The 16,679-nt window shown below is 43.6% G+C and overlaps 1 protein-coding gene across 2 annotated transcripts in view; it reads right to left on the bottom strand.

Moving 5' to 3' along the window:
- The window catches only part of LOC141098562 (cytochrome P450 2C23-like), a 77,391-nt gene that overhangs the window by 38,482 nt on the left and 22,230 nt on the right, over positions 1-16,679 (bottom strand). Inside the window, exons 1-2 of one of the 2 annotated variants that reach the window (XM_073586461.1) lie at positions 14,847-14,971; positions 7,044-7,231 (exon numbers count right to left, since the gene is read on the bottom strand). In XM_073586461.1, the coding sequence (XP_073442562.1) occupies positions 7,044-7,231; positions 14,847-14,892 (234 nt within the window). In that variant the 5' untranslated portion in view covers positions 14,893-14,971. Of the gene's footprint in view, positions 1-7,043; positions 7,232-14,846; positions 14,972-16,679 lie in introns of those variants that run through there. The other variant, XM_073586462.1, reaches the window with a different exon arrangement.

Genomic DNA, 16,679 nt, shown 5'->3' on the forward strand with positions numbered 1-16,679 from the left:
TATCACGGTCTGGGGCCTCTGCTCAGATAACCAGAGGAAAAAAAAAAATGGCGGTTGCGGGTCTGGCAAAAGCCCCTGCAGTCGCTGCTGGGGAGCAGGACTTGCTCATGCACGTGGGCGTACCCAGGCAGGTGGGAGGAATGGTGCCCCACGGAGCTGCTTGGTGTTCCCCGAGGTGAAGGGGTGCGTTCCAGTGATGAGCAGACTGATGTAGAGTCCGCGGGGTTTAAGCCAAATCTTCAAATACCACCGTAGAAGCCGCCCCTCCTGGCCGTGTGGAGGCGGCCAGTGAGTGTATATTTCCTCCATATGCGTTCCCTCTCCCCCTGGTGTGAGCAGCAGGTGTGCTGCGGGGGAGTAGGGACAAATCTCAACCCTCGCCATTAAATCAACCCTGGGAGGCGCAGACCTCATGGTAAAGAGGGTTGGAGGGTGGTGACCCCTTGGTGAATAGCGGGGGTGTGAGTGTGGTGACACAGGGGGACGCCTCTGTGATCAGGTCCTGAATGAGTTCACCAATTTTTTGACAAACGAATGTGTGTAATAAACGTTCAGGTCCGGACCTGTGTGTGAACGAGCATGTATGGGTCCCACCAAAAAACATCTTGGAAATGTGTTGTGGAGTCTGATCAGCTCTTAGCATACATACACATACATAATCTCGTTCCCCAGGTCGGCGCTGTGGAGATGAGTGGTGCCTCCAAAATGAATTTTATTGCCAATACCAGCGGTGCGTTTGTCATAAACCTGAAGTATCAGGTAATGGTGGGGTGAACTCAGGGTCTGGGCGTCCCCGCTGTAGGTGTTTCCCTAATGAGGGGTGGTCTTGAGGGTCCAGAGGCCCCTCATTAAGGAGGGGGTACTGTCATGATCTGAAGTGATCTGACAGTTTTAAATCACTGGGTGAACTTTTTTTACTTTGGAAAGTTCCAAGGTGTCTTGACTGTCCCCGGTGGTGGTTTTGATATTGCACTTTAGGTTTTGTGCACTTAATCATGTATCAGGTGTTACACCCTATAAAGGTGTGCTAGAGGTGTGCAATCACGGCCTGTGATATTGCTTTCACTTTATGGTGATGGATCCAGGTGGAGGAGAAGATGCACTCAGGTGGAGGGCTCTGTTGCTAGGAGCGCACGCAACAGAGCAAAGCTAAGTGGTGTTTCCCCTGTATTGTCTCTTTCCTCATGTGTGTTATTAGTGCAGTGGTGGGATTAGTCTCCGCACCGACCCATTCCCTAGTGAGGGTTTAGGGTCAGGGTGAGCAAGGGCGTTAAGGTACGCGTGCGGCGCCCGGTGCGAAACCGGCATAGGGAACGTTAGGAGTGCAGGGACACTGGCTCAGGGGAGCTCAGGAGGTCTCCAATTCCCTTTTCCCTATTGCAGGGCCCACATTATTAAAGTTTCCCAGGTTCCCCCTTTATTATTTGATTATTGTATGTATAACGTGTAATACCTAAATTCGCCAGGTGGAGGCGGCGTATCCACCTGCACGTTTTATTATTTAAATGCGCCCCACTGGTGGCGGTGACATTAGGGTCACGTGTGTTATGGGTTCGCCTTGCGGCATCATCTGCGTCCTGACACACGTGACCATGACAACACCCTCCTAGATCCTCGCTACCGGGACAGCGTACAAAGGCTCATACCAACGTTGAACCGGGAGCGTAAACTGCGGGAGTACGAAGAGTCACTGGTGCAGTCCATAATGTTTTCCATTCCACCCGACAGCATTGTTGCTAGTGCTTTACAAAGCAGCTCTGTGCGTCGAGGCTGTGGAGGAAACTTTGCACAAAGAGGGAGCAGAGGCAGCGCCGCAGCACAAGGCAAGACCACTATGGCCCAAATGTGGCAAAGTTTTGTGTGTCCACCACAATTGTCTACACCATCAGCGACGCCTCGAGTCAGCAGGAGGCAACGCTTCCGTCAGATGGTGTCAGACTACATGTCTTGCCCTGTCACTGTACTCCCAGATGGCTCTTCCCCCTTCAAGTTTTGGGTCTCTAAGCTGGATACATGGCCAGAGCTTAGCCAGTATGCATTGGAGGTGCTGGCTTGCCCTGCTGCCAGTGTATTATCGGAACGTGTCTTTAGTGCCGCAGGTGGTGTACTAACAGACCGTCGCACGCGACTATCTTCCGATAATGTTGACCGGCTGACTTTTCTGAAAATGAACAAGGCCTGGATCTCCAAAGACTTTGCCATTCCTCTTACACACTAAATTAGTGGTTGGCAACTGTATCCAGGTCTGCTGGTGTGTTCATTTTTCTACCACCTGAACTATAATCCCTGTGCTTCAACACAGCCAGTTGTCGCTCAGATGTGTCGTCTGCACAGAGAAACACACTAGCTCCTGTGTTAGTGGGGTTCAGTAATGCCAGCTGATCCCCTGCTGTGTGGACGGCAAAGTCACCAGCTCCATCAACATTCAAACCACTACTGATTTTTAACCATGCCCAACTTAGGTCTCTGGCTCCACTGTCTCTACTATTTCCCCTGACCTCCAACCCCGCCATCTACATCTCTGAAGTGGCGTCAGCACAATCTACACTTGTTCCTGTGTTCCTGTGGCTCAGTCCCATCAGTTTATCCCCTGATGTGTGTCCGGCAAGGTCTCCTGCTCTGTCCACATTCCCATAACCAGTAGTGGGAATGAGGACAGAGCTGGTGAACTTGCCGGACAAACATCAGGGGATTAACTGACGGGACTGAGCACCAGTAACACAGGAACAAGTGTAGATTGTGCTGACGCCACTTCAGAGATGTAGCTGGCGGGGTTGGAGGCCAGGGTAAATAGTAGAGACAGTGGAGCCAGAGGCCTAAGTGGAGCATGGTTAGAATCAGTAGTAGTCAACAACCTCCATAAAAACCGCTGCCCATTGGCCTCTGCATGCGGCATGCGTAATCCTGGGCTCCAACAGTGTCAGTTGGTGTTCAGAAGTGTCGTCTCCACAGAGCCAAACACATTCGTTCAAGTGTTAGTGGGGTTCAGCACTGCCAGCTGTTCCCCTGCTGTGGAGATGGCAAGTCTCCTGCTGCCTTCACCTGCCAAAATCCAGTAGGCCCCAGCCTGCTCCACGCCTAATCCTGGGCTCCAACAGCGTCAGTTGGTGTTCAGAAGTGTCGTCTCCACAGAGCCAAACACATTCGTTCGAGTGTTAGTGGGGTTCAGCACTGCCAGCTGTTCCCCTGCTGTGGAGATGGCAAGTCTCCTGCTGCCTACACAGTCCTACTACTACTGATTTTTAACCGTGCTCCACTTAGGCCTGTGGCTTCACTGATTTTCGTATTTCCCCTGTCCTCCAACCCCGCCAGTTATAGCTCCGAAGTGGCGTCTGCACAACCCACACTTGTTCCTGTGTTCCAGGTGTTCAGTCCGGTCAGTTAATCCCCTGATGTGTGTCCGGCAATGCCGCCTGCTCTGTCCACATTCCCATAGTTATGGGAATGTGGACAGAGCAGGCGACATTGCCGGACACACATCAGGGGATTAACTGACCGGACTGAACACCTGGAACACAGGAACAAGTGTGGATTGTGCAGACGCCACTTCGGAGCTATAACTGGCGGGGTTGGAGGACAGGGGAAATACGAAAATCAGTGAAGCCACAGGCCTAAGTGGAGCACGATTAAAATTAGTAGAATTCTACAACCGATCTTAAAATTTCTTCAATGCAGCCTCAGCCTGCTCCGTGCTTGTCCCTGGGCTTCAACACAGCCAGTTGTATCTCGGAAGTGCCGTCCACACGGAAAGAGACACTTGCTCCCGTGTCTCAGTGGGGTTCAGTAACGCTAGCTGATCCCCTGCTGTGTGGATGGCAGTCTCTCCTGCTGTCTCTGCATTCCAAAGACAGTAGGCCTCTGCCTACTCCCTCCTATTTCCTGGGCTTCAACACAGCCAGTTGTAGCTCGGAAGTGCCGTCCACACGGAAAGAGACACTTGCTCCCGTGTCTCAGTGGGGTTCAGTAACGTCAGCTGTTCCCCTGCTGTGTGGATGGCAGTCTCTCCTGCTGTCTCCGCATTCCAAAGACAGTAGGCCTCTGCCTACACCCTCCTATTTCCTGGGCTTCAACACAGCCAGTTGTAGCTCGGAAGTGCCGTCCACACGGAAAGAGATACTTGCTCCCGTGTCTCAGTGGGGTTCAGTAACGTCAGCTGATCCCCTGCTGTGTGGATGGCAGTCTCTCCTGCTGTCTCCACATTCCAAATACAGTAGGCCTCTGCCTACACCCTCCTATTTCCTGGGCTTCAACACAGCCAGTTGTAGCTCGGAAGTGCCGTCCACACGGAAAGAGACACTTGCTCCCGTGTCTCAGTGGGGTTCAGTAACGTCAGCTGATCCCCTGCTGTGTGGATGGCAAAGTCTCCTGCTGCCTACACAGTCGTACCACTACTGATTTTTAACCGTGCTCCAATTAGGCCTGTGGCTCCACTGTCTCTCGTATTTCCCCTGTCCTCCAACCCTGCCAGTTACAGCTCCGAAGTGGCGTCTGCACAATCCACACTTGTTCCTGTGTTACAGGTGTTCAGTCCGGTCAGTTAATCCCCTGATGTGTGTCCGGCAATGTCGCCTGCTCTGTCCACATTCCCATAATGGGAATGTGGACAGAGCAGGCGACATTGCCGGACACACATCAGGGGATTAACTGACCGGACTGAACACCTGTTACACAGGAAGAAGTGTGGATTGTGCAGACGCCACTTCGGAGCTGTAACTGGCGGGGTTGGAGGACAGGGGAAATACGAAAATCAGTGAAGCCACAGGCCTAAGTGGAGCTTGGTTAAAATTAGTAGAATTCTACAACCGATCTTAAAATTTCTTCAATGCAGCCTCAGCCTGCTCCGTGCTTGTCCCTGGGCTTCAACACAGCCAGTTGTTGCTCGGAAGTGCCGTCTTCACAGAGTAAAACACTAGCTCCTGTGTTTGTGGGGTTCAGTAACGTCAGCTGTTCCCCTGCTGTTTTGATGGCAATCTGTCCTGCTGCCTCCCAATTGACAGCACATCAGGCCTCAGCCTGCTAAGTGCTTGTCCCTGGGCTCCAACATCGCCAGTTGCTGCTCATAACTGACTTTGGCACGGGTACTCCCTCCTGCCCAGCTTGGTTCCAGCCCTGCCTGCTGTTTCCGGGAAGTGTCAATGTCAGTTTGCCACCCCAAGTTGCCATGTCGTGTTGCGGTTGGGTTAGCCGAGGCTAGGGTGCCAGCAGTTTAGGTGCTTTCTATGTGGACTGCGGGTTCTGGTAAGAAAGGCTTGTTCCGTAGTGCCAGTAGGACAAGCACCCCCTGTAGGACTGTGTGATTCGGTAACTGCGGCCAGCTTGCGACATGCCAACTTTGCTTTTCAGGGGTAACTTCTGCTACCCCTCCGGGTTCCAGCACCGTCAGCTGGTTCTCATCAGAGCCTTTGGCCTAGGTGCCTCCATCTCGGTATCCGAGTTCCGGCAACGTCTGCTGGTCCTTGGTAGTGCTTTGTAGTACCGGTACCTCCTGCTTAGTAACCGGGTTCCAGCACCGTCAGCTGGTCCTCGGTAGTGCCATTGGCTCTTGTTCCTTCTGCTGCCCCTCCGGGTGCCAGTACCGTCAGCTGGTTCAAGAGGACAAAGAACAGGAAGACAACCACCAAGATGCAGAACAACAAGAGAGAGAAGACAAAGAAGCATAAAAAAACAAAGCAGAAGAACATTAAGCATAAGAATAATACTCTGAGCAAATGATATTATCTTATTTATAAGCAGAAGAAGACTAAGCAGTATATGAGGGTGAGTACGTTCCTCCTCGTGGTGCCCCTGGAAAAGGCCTGCTGCTGCAGGCCAAACTGAACGCGGACAAATCCTGTTGTAAATCTTTTGTGACAGGCAGAACGGAAGGTGTAAACTTCTAACTTTTCTAGATAACAACTACAGGAATGCCTGACACAAACAAGAATATGATGAAGAAGAATAGGAAGAAGATGAAGAAGTTGAATATGTAGAATAATAATTGTTGAATAAGAAGAATATGAAGAATGTAAGAAAAGGAAGAAGAATGTAAAAAAAGGAAGTAGAAGAATTTAAAAAAAGGAAGAAGAAGAAGAATGTAAAAAAAGGAATAAGAAGAAGAATGTAAAAAAAGGAAGTAGAAGAATGTAAAAAAAGGAAGAAGAAGAAGAAGAAGAATGTAAAAAAAGGAATAATAAGAAGAAGAAGGTAAAAAAAGGAAGAAGAATAAGAAAGAAGAATAAAGAAGAAAGAAGAAGAAGACATACATGTCTGGCAAAATATAAATGAGGCTAACATAGTCAATATCTTTGTAACTCCTAACGTCTTTAAAAAAAAAGTTTAATTCCTGCTATTCCATTTGATTGGGCTAAACCTCTAAGGCTTTAATGTCTCCTCCACCTCCCACAATACATTCTACATTATTCTTAGTTGTTTTTCTTCATGTAGAATTAACCTACAAGGAAAGAAAGGTTTTTTTTTAATTCCGATATTTTGGCCCCATTGACTTGCATTGGTTCCCGGTATCGGAATCGGCGATACCGATACTTTTTTTTAAGATCGGCCGATCCATTCCGATCCGATATTTTCAAGTATCGGCTGGTATCGCTCAACTCTAGCCATGATGCGTTACTTTGTGACGGACACGAGAACGCGGTCTACAGCGTTGTCAGGTCTAACACACAACGAACGGACGCTTTCTCTGTGCATAGACCTGCATGGCTAACGCATGGTAACAAAATGCTACTATACGTTAAACGGATGCCCCTAACGGAATTTGAACCGAGCCTAATGGACAATACTGGAAAATCCTAACAGCGAGCACACTACAAGGGAGGTGAGTTATTAGAGCTAGTGCCCATCTGGATTGGCTACACCTTGTTGCAGTGGGATGGCTTTTTTTGAATAAAAAAAAGTCAACTAAGTACCTTATTTTTTTTACATATAATACTACTGCCGTATTTATTTAATTAGTGCAGGGTGTCTATTTAGTGTTTTTTTTATTACAAGTTATATATCCCCATTAATCATTGGCTGCAAACAATACAGGGCGGTCAATAAAGTTTTACCTTCATAAATGTGTTATGGGGTTTTGCTGTGTCCATCATGAGGACATTCCCAATGATCGGCAAAGGTTTTGGTCCAGGTGGCAAATTTTTGTAATTTCCTTGTTTTCGAATCTTAAAAACACTGACCAAAAATAAGGTGACAAGGACTGAGAGGAGAACAGTGACCAGGTCCATGGTGAATGCGAGAGCTGTAAAATGTGAAGAAGCACGAAAAGCATTAGAAAACAATGAGTAATGGGGTGCGGGAATTACACGTAACTACAGATAAAGCAACATTTACCTAGAAATGAGGATTAGAACATTAGCACAAGAAAAACAATTTAAGTTATTCTTATTGTCCTGGCAGCAGCACAGAAATAAGGCAATCAACCCCTCTTTTACTAGGCTTTCATGTATATCATCTCTGAACACTTCGCTTTTTATAATGAAAGGAATACCAGCTAGATTCAAGAAATATTTATCAAATGTACTGAAAAGCCTGTGCGGAAAAAAGGAGATGTAGCAAAAAAAAAGTTTGATAGAAAAAAACAAAAAACAAAAGAACGGAGCATCCAAAGACTGATTTATCTTAAGTTCCAATATTAAACTTTTACAGGTGCTTCTCTCTAAATTAGAATATCATCAAAAAGTTAATTTATTTCAGTTCTACAATACAAAAAGTGAATCTCATATATTGTATATAAATATATAAAATTCAAACAGCACTCCGAACTAGTATAATGGGAGATGAGAGAGGATAAAAAAAAAGGAGGGGGGTTATCAGGCAGGATTTGGCGGTTAGTATACTCCAATGCTGCCGGCTATCATAGGGTCACACTGTAAGAGGATGTTATTAATTTCACCAGAGCGCTGGTGACACTAGTTTAGCTGATGAGAAAGTGTGCCACTAAAACAGATAAATAGATAGCTAAAATTATGTGCTAGATACAATATGTCACTGAAAGTGCAAGTGGTTACCTTTAGCTTAGACAGGGGAAAGCTGGATACAGAGATCAAATGCAATATGCGAAATACAGGATGTTCCTGAGAATGCAATCAGTTACCTGTGGCTTGGAAAGGCTGTTTGTTGAGAAAACTAGGTACATTAATCTCATCAGGAAAGCTGGGTATGTAAGGAGGTTGAATGGACAGCGGGTACCTGCATGCTGGGTCCGGAACTAAAAAAAGCTGCATCCTCTGTTTCCGGGGGGAAGCATGAGAGAGGCGGACCTTCCCCTGCTGCAGGAGGGAAGGAGGCGAGACGCGGAGCGGGGAGAGCCTAGAAAGAGTGTGCAGCCACAGGAGTATAAGAAGGAAAAGCGCGCGCTGCAGAAGAAGTTGGTGCCAAGTAAGTGCAGAGCAGAGAAGAGCGCACTCTGCTTCCCCCACCAGAGAGTGCTGGCCCTGTGACAGGCCGTGCTGCTGCTGTCCATGATAGGAGCTGTAGTGCTGGGGGGATTAGCTGTGCCTTCAGAGCCGTGCAAGCAGAGCGGAGCTGTGCGGAGCCGTGCGGAGCTAAGCCAGATGCCATACACTATGAAACAGTGAGTACCGCACCCGCTCTGCCCAAGAGTGACTGCATACCTGACAGACCTCTTACGTATAGGTCCACTGGAGGTGGACAACAGACTGACAGCGTTCTGCCACCCGTCACGCCAGGAGGTGACTCAACTAAGAAGCGAGAGACTGTAACGTGCTGATGTGTAAAAACTGTCACTCTATTATTAGCTGAGTAGAAAAGCAAAATTGTATGTACACAGTGCCATATAATATGATTGCAATATATTAAGATGATAACAACTTTAATGGGAGGAGGAGGAGGGCTCCTATAAGTGAACACAGAATGCTTACTGTAGGACAATTTTAAGGTGAAAATCACTTTGGTTAAACTGATAGATGGACAGTATACAATTGATCCTTTCATTAATTAGAAATGTTCCCATTTTTTTGTTAATAACCACATGTTAGACTTCTACGTAAGAGCAGATTGCTAGTAGTTATATTCTTGTACGTTGGGACAGTATTATAGAAGTTATATTCTTGTACATAGGGGCAGTATTATAGTAGTTATATTCTTGTACATAGGAGCAATATTATAGTAGGTATATTATTGTACATAGGAGCAGTATTATAGTAGATAAATTATTGTACATAGGGGGCAGTATTATAGTAGTTATAAATAGTAGCAGTATTATAGTAGTTATATTCTTTTACATAGGAGCAGTATTATAGTAGTTCTATTCTTGTACTTAGGAGCAGTATTATAGTAGTTATATTCTTGTACATAGGAGCAGTATTATAGTAGTTATATTCTTGAACATAGGAGCAATATTATAGTAGTTATATTCTTGTACATAGGGACAGTATTATAGTAGTTATATTCTTGTACATAGGAGCAGTATTTTAGTAGTTCTATTCTTGTACATAGTAGCAGTATTATAGTAGTTATATTCTTGTACATAGGGACAGTATTATAGTAGTTATATTCTTGTACACAGGGGCAGTATTATATTAGTTATATTCTTGTACACAGGGGGCAGTATTATAGTAGTTATATTCTTGTACATAGTAGCAGTATTATAGTAGTTATATTCTTGAACATAGTAGCAGTAATATAGTAGTTATATTCTTGTACATAGGTGCAGTATTATAGTAGTTATATTCTTGTACATAAGAGCAGTATTATAGTAGTTATATTCTTGTACATAGGTGGCAGTATTATAGTAGTTATAAATAGTAGCAGTATTATAGTAGTTATATTCTTGAACATAGGAGCAATATTATAGTAGTTATATTCTTGTACATAGGGACAGTATTATAGTAGTTATATTCTTGTACATAGGAGCAGTATTTTAGTAGTTCTATTCTTGTACATAGTAGCAGTAATATAGTATTTATATTCTTGTACATAGTAGCAGTATTATAGTAGTTATATTCTTGTACATAGGGGCAGTATTATATTAGTTATATTCTTGTACACAGGGGGCAGTATTATAGTAGTTATATTCTTGTACATAGTAGCAGTATTATAGTAGTTATATTCTTGAACATAGTAGCAGTAATATAGTAGTTATATTCTTGTACATAGGTGCAGTATTATAGTAGTTATATTCTTGTACATAAGAGCAGTATTATAGTAGTTATATTCTTGTACATAGGTGGCAGTATTATAGTAGTTATAAATAGTAGCAGTATTATAGTAGTTATATTCTTGTACATAGGGGCAGTATTATAGTAGCTATATTGTACATAGAGGCAGTATTATCGTAGTTATATTCTTGTACATAGGGGCAGTATTATAGCAGTTATATTCTTGTACATAGGAGCAGTAGTATAGTAGTTATATTCTTGTACATAGAAGCAGTATTATAGTAGTTATATTCTTGTACATAGGAGGCAGTATTATAGTAGTTATATTCTTGTACATAGGAGGCAGTATTATAGTAGTTCTATTCTTGTACATAGGAGCAGTATTATAGTAGTTATAATCTTGGACGTAGGAGCAGTATTATAGTAGTTATATTCTTGAACATAGTAGCAGTATTATAGTAGTTATATTCTTGTACATAGGGGCAGTATTATAGTTGTTATATTCTTGTACATAAGAGCAGTATTATAGTAGTTATATTCTTGTACATAGTAGCAGTATTATAGCAGTTATATTCTTGTACATAGGGGCAGTATTATAGTCGTTATATTCTTGTACATAGGAGGCATTATAGTAGTTATATTCTTGTACATAGGAGGCAGTATTATAGTAGGTCTATTCTTGTACTTAGGAGCAGTATTATAGTAGTTATATTCTTGTACATAGGAGCAGTATTATAGTAGTTATATTCTTGTACATAGTAGCAGTATTATAGTAGTTATATTCTTGTACATAGGGGCAGTATTATAGTAGTTATATTCTTGTACATAGGGGGCAGTATTATAGTAGTTATATTCTTGTACATAGGAGCAGTATTATAGTAGTTATATTCTTGTACATAGGGGCAGTATTATAGTAGTTATATTCTTGTACACAGGGGGCAGTATTATAGTAGTTATATTCTTGTACATAGGAGCAGTATTATAGTAGTTATATTCTTGTACATAGTAGCAGTATTATAGCAGTTATATTCTTGTACATAGGGGCAGTATTATAGTAGTTATATTCTTGTACATAGGAGGCATTATAGTAGTTATATTCTTGTACATAGGAGGCAGTATTATAGTAGTTATATTCTTGTACTTAGGAGCAGTATTATAGTAGTTATATTCTTGTACATAGGAGCAGTATTATAGTAGTTATATTCTTGTACATAGTAGCAGTATTATAGTAGTTATATTCTTGTACATAGTAGCAGTATTATAGTAGTTATATTCTTGTACATAGGGGCAGTATTATAGTAGTTATATTCTTCTACATAGGGGGCAGTATTATAGTAGTTATAAATAGTAGCAGTACTATAGTAGTTATAATCTTGTACATAGGGGCAGTATTATAGTAGTTATAATCTTGTACATAGGGGCAGTATTATAGTAGTTATATTCTTGTACATAGGAGCAGCATTATAGTAGTTATATTCTTGTACATAGGAGCAGCATTATAGTAGTTATATTCTTGTACATAGTAGCAGTATTATAGTAGTTATATTCTTGTACATAGGGGCAGTATTATAGTAGTTATATTCTTCTACATAGGGGGCAGTATTATAGTAGTTATAAATAGTAGCAGTACTATAGTAGTTATAATCTTGTACATAGGGGCAGTATTATAGTAGTTATAATCTTGTACATAGGGGCAGTATTATAGTAGTTATATTCTTGTACATAGGAGCAGCATTATAGTAGTTATATTCTTGTACATAGGAGCAGCATTATAGTAGTTATATTCTTGTACATAGGAGCAATATTATAGTAGTTATATTCTTGTACATAGGAGCAGTATTATAGTAGTTATATTCTTGTACATAGGGGCAGTATTATAGGAGTTATATTCTTGTACGTAGGGGGCAGTATTATAGTAGTTATATTCTTGTACATAGGAGCAGTTTTATAGTAGTTATATTCTTGTACAAAGGAGCAGTATTACAGTAGTTATATTGTTGTACCTAGGGACAGTATTATAGAATTTATATTCTTGTACATAGGGGGCAGTATTATAGTAGTAATATTCTTGTACATAGGAGCAGTATTATAGTAGTTATATTCTTGTACATAGTAGCAGTATTATGTAGTTATATTCTTGTACATAGTAGCAGTATTATAGTAGTTATATTCTTGTACATAGGAGGCAGTATTATAGTAGTTATATTCTCGTACATATGAGGCAGTATAATAGTAGCTATATTCTTGTACATAGGGGGCAGTATTATAGTTAGTTATATTCTTGTACATAGGGGCAGTATTATAGTAGTTATATTCTTGTACATAGGGGGCAGTATTATAGTAGTTATATTCTTGTACATAGGGAGCAGTATTATAGTAGTTATATTCTTGTACATAGGAGCAGTATTATAGTAGTTATATTCTTGTACATAGGAACGTATTATAGTAGTTATATTCCTGTACATAGGGGCAGTATTATAGTAGTTATATTCTTGTACATAGGGGCAGTATTATAGTAGTTATATTCTTGTACATAGGGAGCAGTATTATTGTAGTTATATTCTTGTACATAGGAGCAGTATTATAGTAGTTATATTCTTGTACATAGGAAAGTATTATAGTAGTTAAATTCTTGTACATATGAGCAGTATTATAGTAGTTATATTCTTGTACATAGGGGCAATTTTTATTGTATAAAACCCACAAATACAATTAAAATAAACAGAATTCTTCCTTAATACAAAACATAAATTCTCATGAATGCATCAGACAATAATTACAGAACTAAATTAATACATTAGGAATAAAGGTAACTTAGAGTTCACTCCTGTGGAAGGAAGAATATGAAATAAACACTTTTAGTAACACGATCATGTTATTATCCCACAGACACATTCCTCCATAGTTTCTCATTATTCTGACTTTTCTTTATCTCTAACGCTCTTATCCATCTGAGCTCGGACAGTATCTTTGTGGCTGCGGTGACGGGATGGAAGGGCTCGCTGTGGAGGGACACTCGGGTTCTCATGTGCCAGTGGTAATACTTAATGGTGGTAATGATCAGGTACATTGTCCCCCTGTCGATGTTACCTTCAGTGGATGGGACACCATAGACAATGTCAGGGTAATTCAGGGACAGCAGTCTGGGGATTTTCAGCTTGGTCGATACTTCCGTCCATATTTCCCTACCTCCCCAGCAATCACAAATAAAATGCTCCATGGTTTCCTCCTGCTGACAACCAAGGGGACAGTTCCGATCCGAAACACTTAAATATTTTAAGTTCCCCCTCACAAAGAGCTTCCCATGTAGCGACAGCCAAGCAATGTCAAAAAACTTTGCTGGAAGTCGCCTCCCATTGAGGAATCGGAGACTGTCCTGAAGGGTCCTGGTGGCACAATCCCTTAGGGCCAGTGGAGAGTGGAAGAAAGTCCTACATATATGAGCACACAGATCTTTCCTCGTATTACTCTCAATGTACGACTTCTCCAGTCCCCACTTCCTGACACACTTCAGACCATATTCCAGATACTGGGGGAGGTGGTCACCTGTCCATCTCCACCTCTTGAGACTGCCGCCTCGCACCCAAGATTCCGCAAAAGGCAATATCCAATACCTGATACTATTCGCCCACAGGGAGCTACTGTTTGAATCCATGCTCCCAAAATTTACTTTCAGAAACAAGGAGTCAAAGAAAACCCTTGGATTCAACACATCCAGCCCTCCCTCACTCCGCCGTAGGTACGTTATTCCCCTCTTTATCAGGTTCATCCTGTTCCCCCACAAGAGCTGGAAGAACAGGCTGAGGAGCCTCGCCGAGAAGGATTCTGGCAAAGGAAAAATGACAGAGACATACAAGAAGACGGGGACCAGGTAAGTCTTCAACATAGCAACCCTTTCTCTGTAAGTCAGCCTCCAGTTCTTCCATCGCTGAACCTTTGCATTTCCGGTCTCCAATTTCTCCTCCCAATTTAGGCTGGCATTATCTTCCCTCCCAAATTTAACCCCTAAGATCTTAATATGGGTGGAGGCCTTAACAAACTGCGGCAGATCAAAGTCTGGGTCAGATTGCAATGTCCACAGAGCTTGACTCTTCTCAAGGTTGACCAGAGACCCGGAGGCCTCTGAGTAACTTCTGATGGCCGCAGACAACATCTGCACCTCATGAGGATTAGATATCACCAGCGTCACATCATCCGCGTAGGCAACCACCTTCAGAGGCAAGCAGTGGGGGACCGGCACCCCCCAAAAGTTACACTCCTGCAGTGACCTCAAAAACGGGTCTATGGCAAAAACATACAGGAGTGGACTCAGCGGGCAGCCCTGTCTCACCCCCGCCTCAACTCCAAAAGTGCCACCCTGCCAACCATTAATCAGAGGAAAGCTCACCGCCTCTCTGTACAAAATCTTCAGCCAATCCACAAATTGTCCTGGAATACCATACTTTGACAAAGTGGCCCACAGATAATCATGATCAACTCTGTCAAAGGCTTTAGCCTGGTCCAGACTGACAACATATCTCCCACACCGCAGAGCTTTACATCTCTCAAACATCTCCCGTATCGAGATGACCGCTCCAGAGATGTTCCGCCCTTTTACCGTGCCAAACTGAGAGCCTACCAACAGTGCCGAGGACAAACAGACTAACCTAGAAAACAGGATCTTTGCCAGAATCTTCCTGTCAACATTCAAGAGGGCAATTGGCCTCCAGTTCTTGATGTCGCTCGGCTCCTTACCTTTAGACAGCAGAATTAATGAGGACACTCTCATGGATGGGGGCATCAGGTGATTTTCTAGACAATTTTTGTAAACATTCACAAGAATTGGAGCCAGGAGGTCTCTGAATTTCTTATAAAATTCTGCTGTTATACCATCCGGACCTGGTGCCTTCTTCAGATGTAACTTATCAATGGCCTCCTTAACTTCCTCCACTGTTAATTCTGCTGTCAAAGGAGAAAAGTCCAGATCATTAGTATCAGGCGCTGGAGTTGCCTCCAAGAACTGAGTCATTTTATGTTTATCCAAAGCCTTCCTCTGAAACAAGTCAGTATAATAAGATTTCACAACCCCCAGGATACCCTCCCGAGATTCCTGCAAAACACCCTGGGAGTCAATGAGACCTGTGACCAATTTATTGGCCACCCGCTCCCGGCAATTCTCAAAGGGATCAGGTGCCCCTAAGACCCCATAATCCCGTTCAAGAACCAAGGAGGTATACCTGCTGTACTGATACTGCCTTATCTCAGATTTCAGCCGGTCGATCTTCTCTTGGTTACCCCCGCCCTCCGAATACAGTGACTCCAATTCTTTGCGCAGCCTTAGGTACTGGATATACTTACTTCTGCCTTTCTTAACTGACAGTCTCTTCAAGAGGTATCTGATATCATCCTTGACGTCCTCCCACCAGTCGGCCATGTTGTCATAGAAGTCCACTCTCTGTAGATGACCCTGCAAAAGGGAGTGGACACAACTCTGGACAGAGACATCATGGAGGAGGCTAGAATTGAGTCTCCATAACCCCCTACCAACATCAGCTCGCTTAGCGGCCCCTAGGCAGAAATATAGGGCAAGATGGTCTGAGTATGGGACGACTCTCTCACTCATGGCACCAATGACTTCCATGGGACTTACAAAAGCCAGATCTATTCTACTGCCTCTATTGGAGCAGGAATAGGTTAATTTTGGCTTTCGTCCTCCCCGTTAAAAGACGTCACCTAATCCGGCCTGCAGGACTATGTTATTCAAGATCCTACCATCCCTCCTCACGGTTCTACCTGAGGAGCTGTCACCAGATGTCAGTATGGCATTAAAGTCCCCCACCATTATCACTGGAAGAGAGGTGAACAGATAAGGCTTGACATCATTAAATAACTGTATCCTGTCAGTCACCGTCTGTGGCCCATAGATGTTAATAAGCCTGAGTCGCCTCCCATGGACAGTGACTTCCAGGACCAGACACCTTCCCATAACCACCTCCGTCATCCTATGTACTGTCACATCCCTGGTGTTAAACAGAATGGCGACCCCGGCGTACGGCTCCACAGCCAGTGACCAAAAAGAGGGACCAGACCGCCATTCCCTCTCAGCCTCCCTCATGAGCCCCTGAGTCGTCAGCCGCGTCTCCTGCAGAAAGATGACATCTGCGTCCAGGTATCGGAGATGATCATAGACAGCGTGCCTCGTCCTCCTCACCTTAATGCTGTTCACATTACTGGATGTTACTTTTAATGAGAAGTCTGCCATCACAATGCCACAACAGAGGAGCAGAGATGTAAAAGCCGCCATCATAAGTCTGGGTCACAGATGTTCTGACTACCACCGGTCTCCATGTCAGACTGTATCTCAGTGTCAGCAAGTACGGGCTTCCGTTTTGTAGGGGGATGGTCCGCTACGTCCCTGTCATACTCAGTCTCTATTCTTTTTATCTCTTCCTCCAAGTCCCCATCAGACTCAGACAAAACATCAAACTTATTGGACATGACCATCACACCTGCCGAACTCTGGACTTTTTTCCTGCCACCCTGGCTAGTGACATACTCCTCCTCAGGTTTACGGGAGGCCTTGTCCTT

This window comes from Dendrobates tinctorius, unplaced genomic scaffold (assembly GCF_039654945.1).
Source record: "Dendrobates tinctorius isolate UK_male_01 unplaced genomic scaffold, ASM3965494v1 ptg000093l, whole genome shotgun sequence".
NCBI classification, from domain to species: domain Eukaryota; kingdom Metazoa; phylum Chordata; class Amphibia; order Anura; family Dendrobatidae; genus Dendrobates; species Dendrobates tinctorius.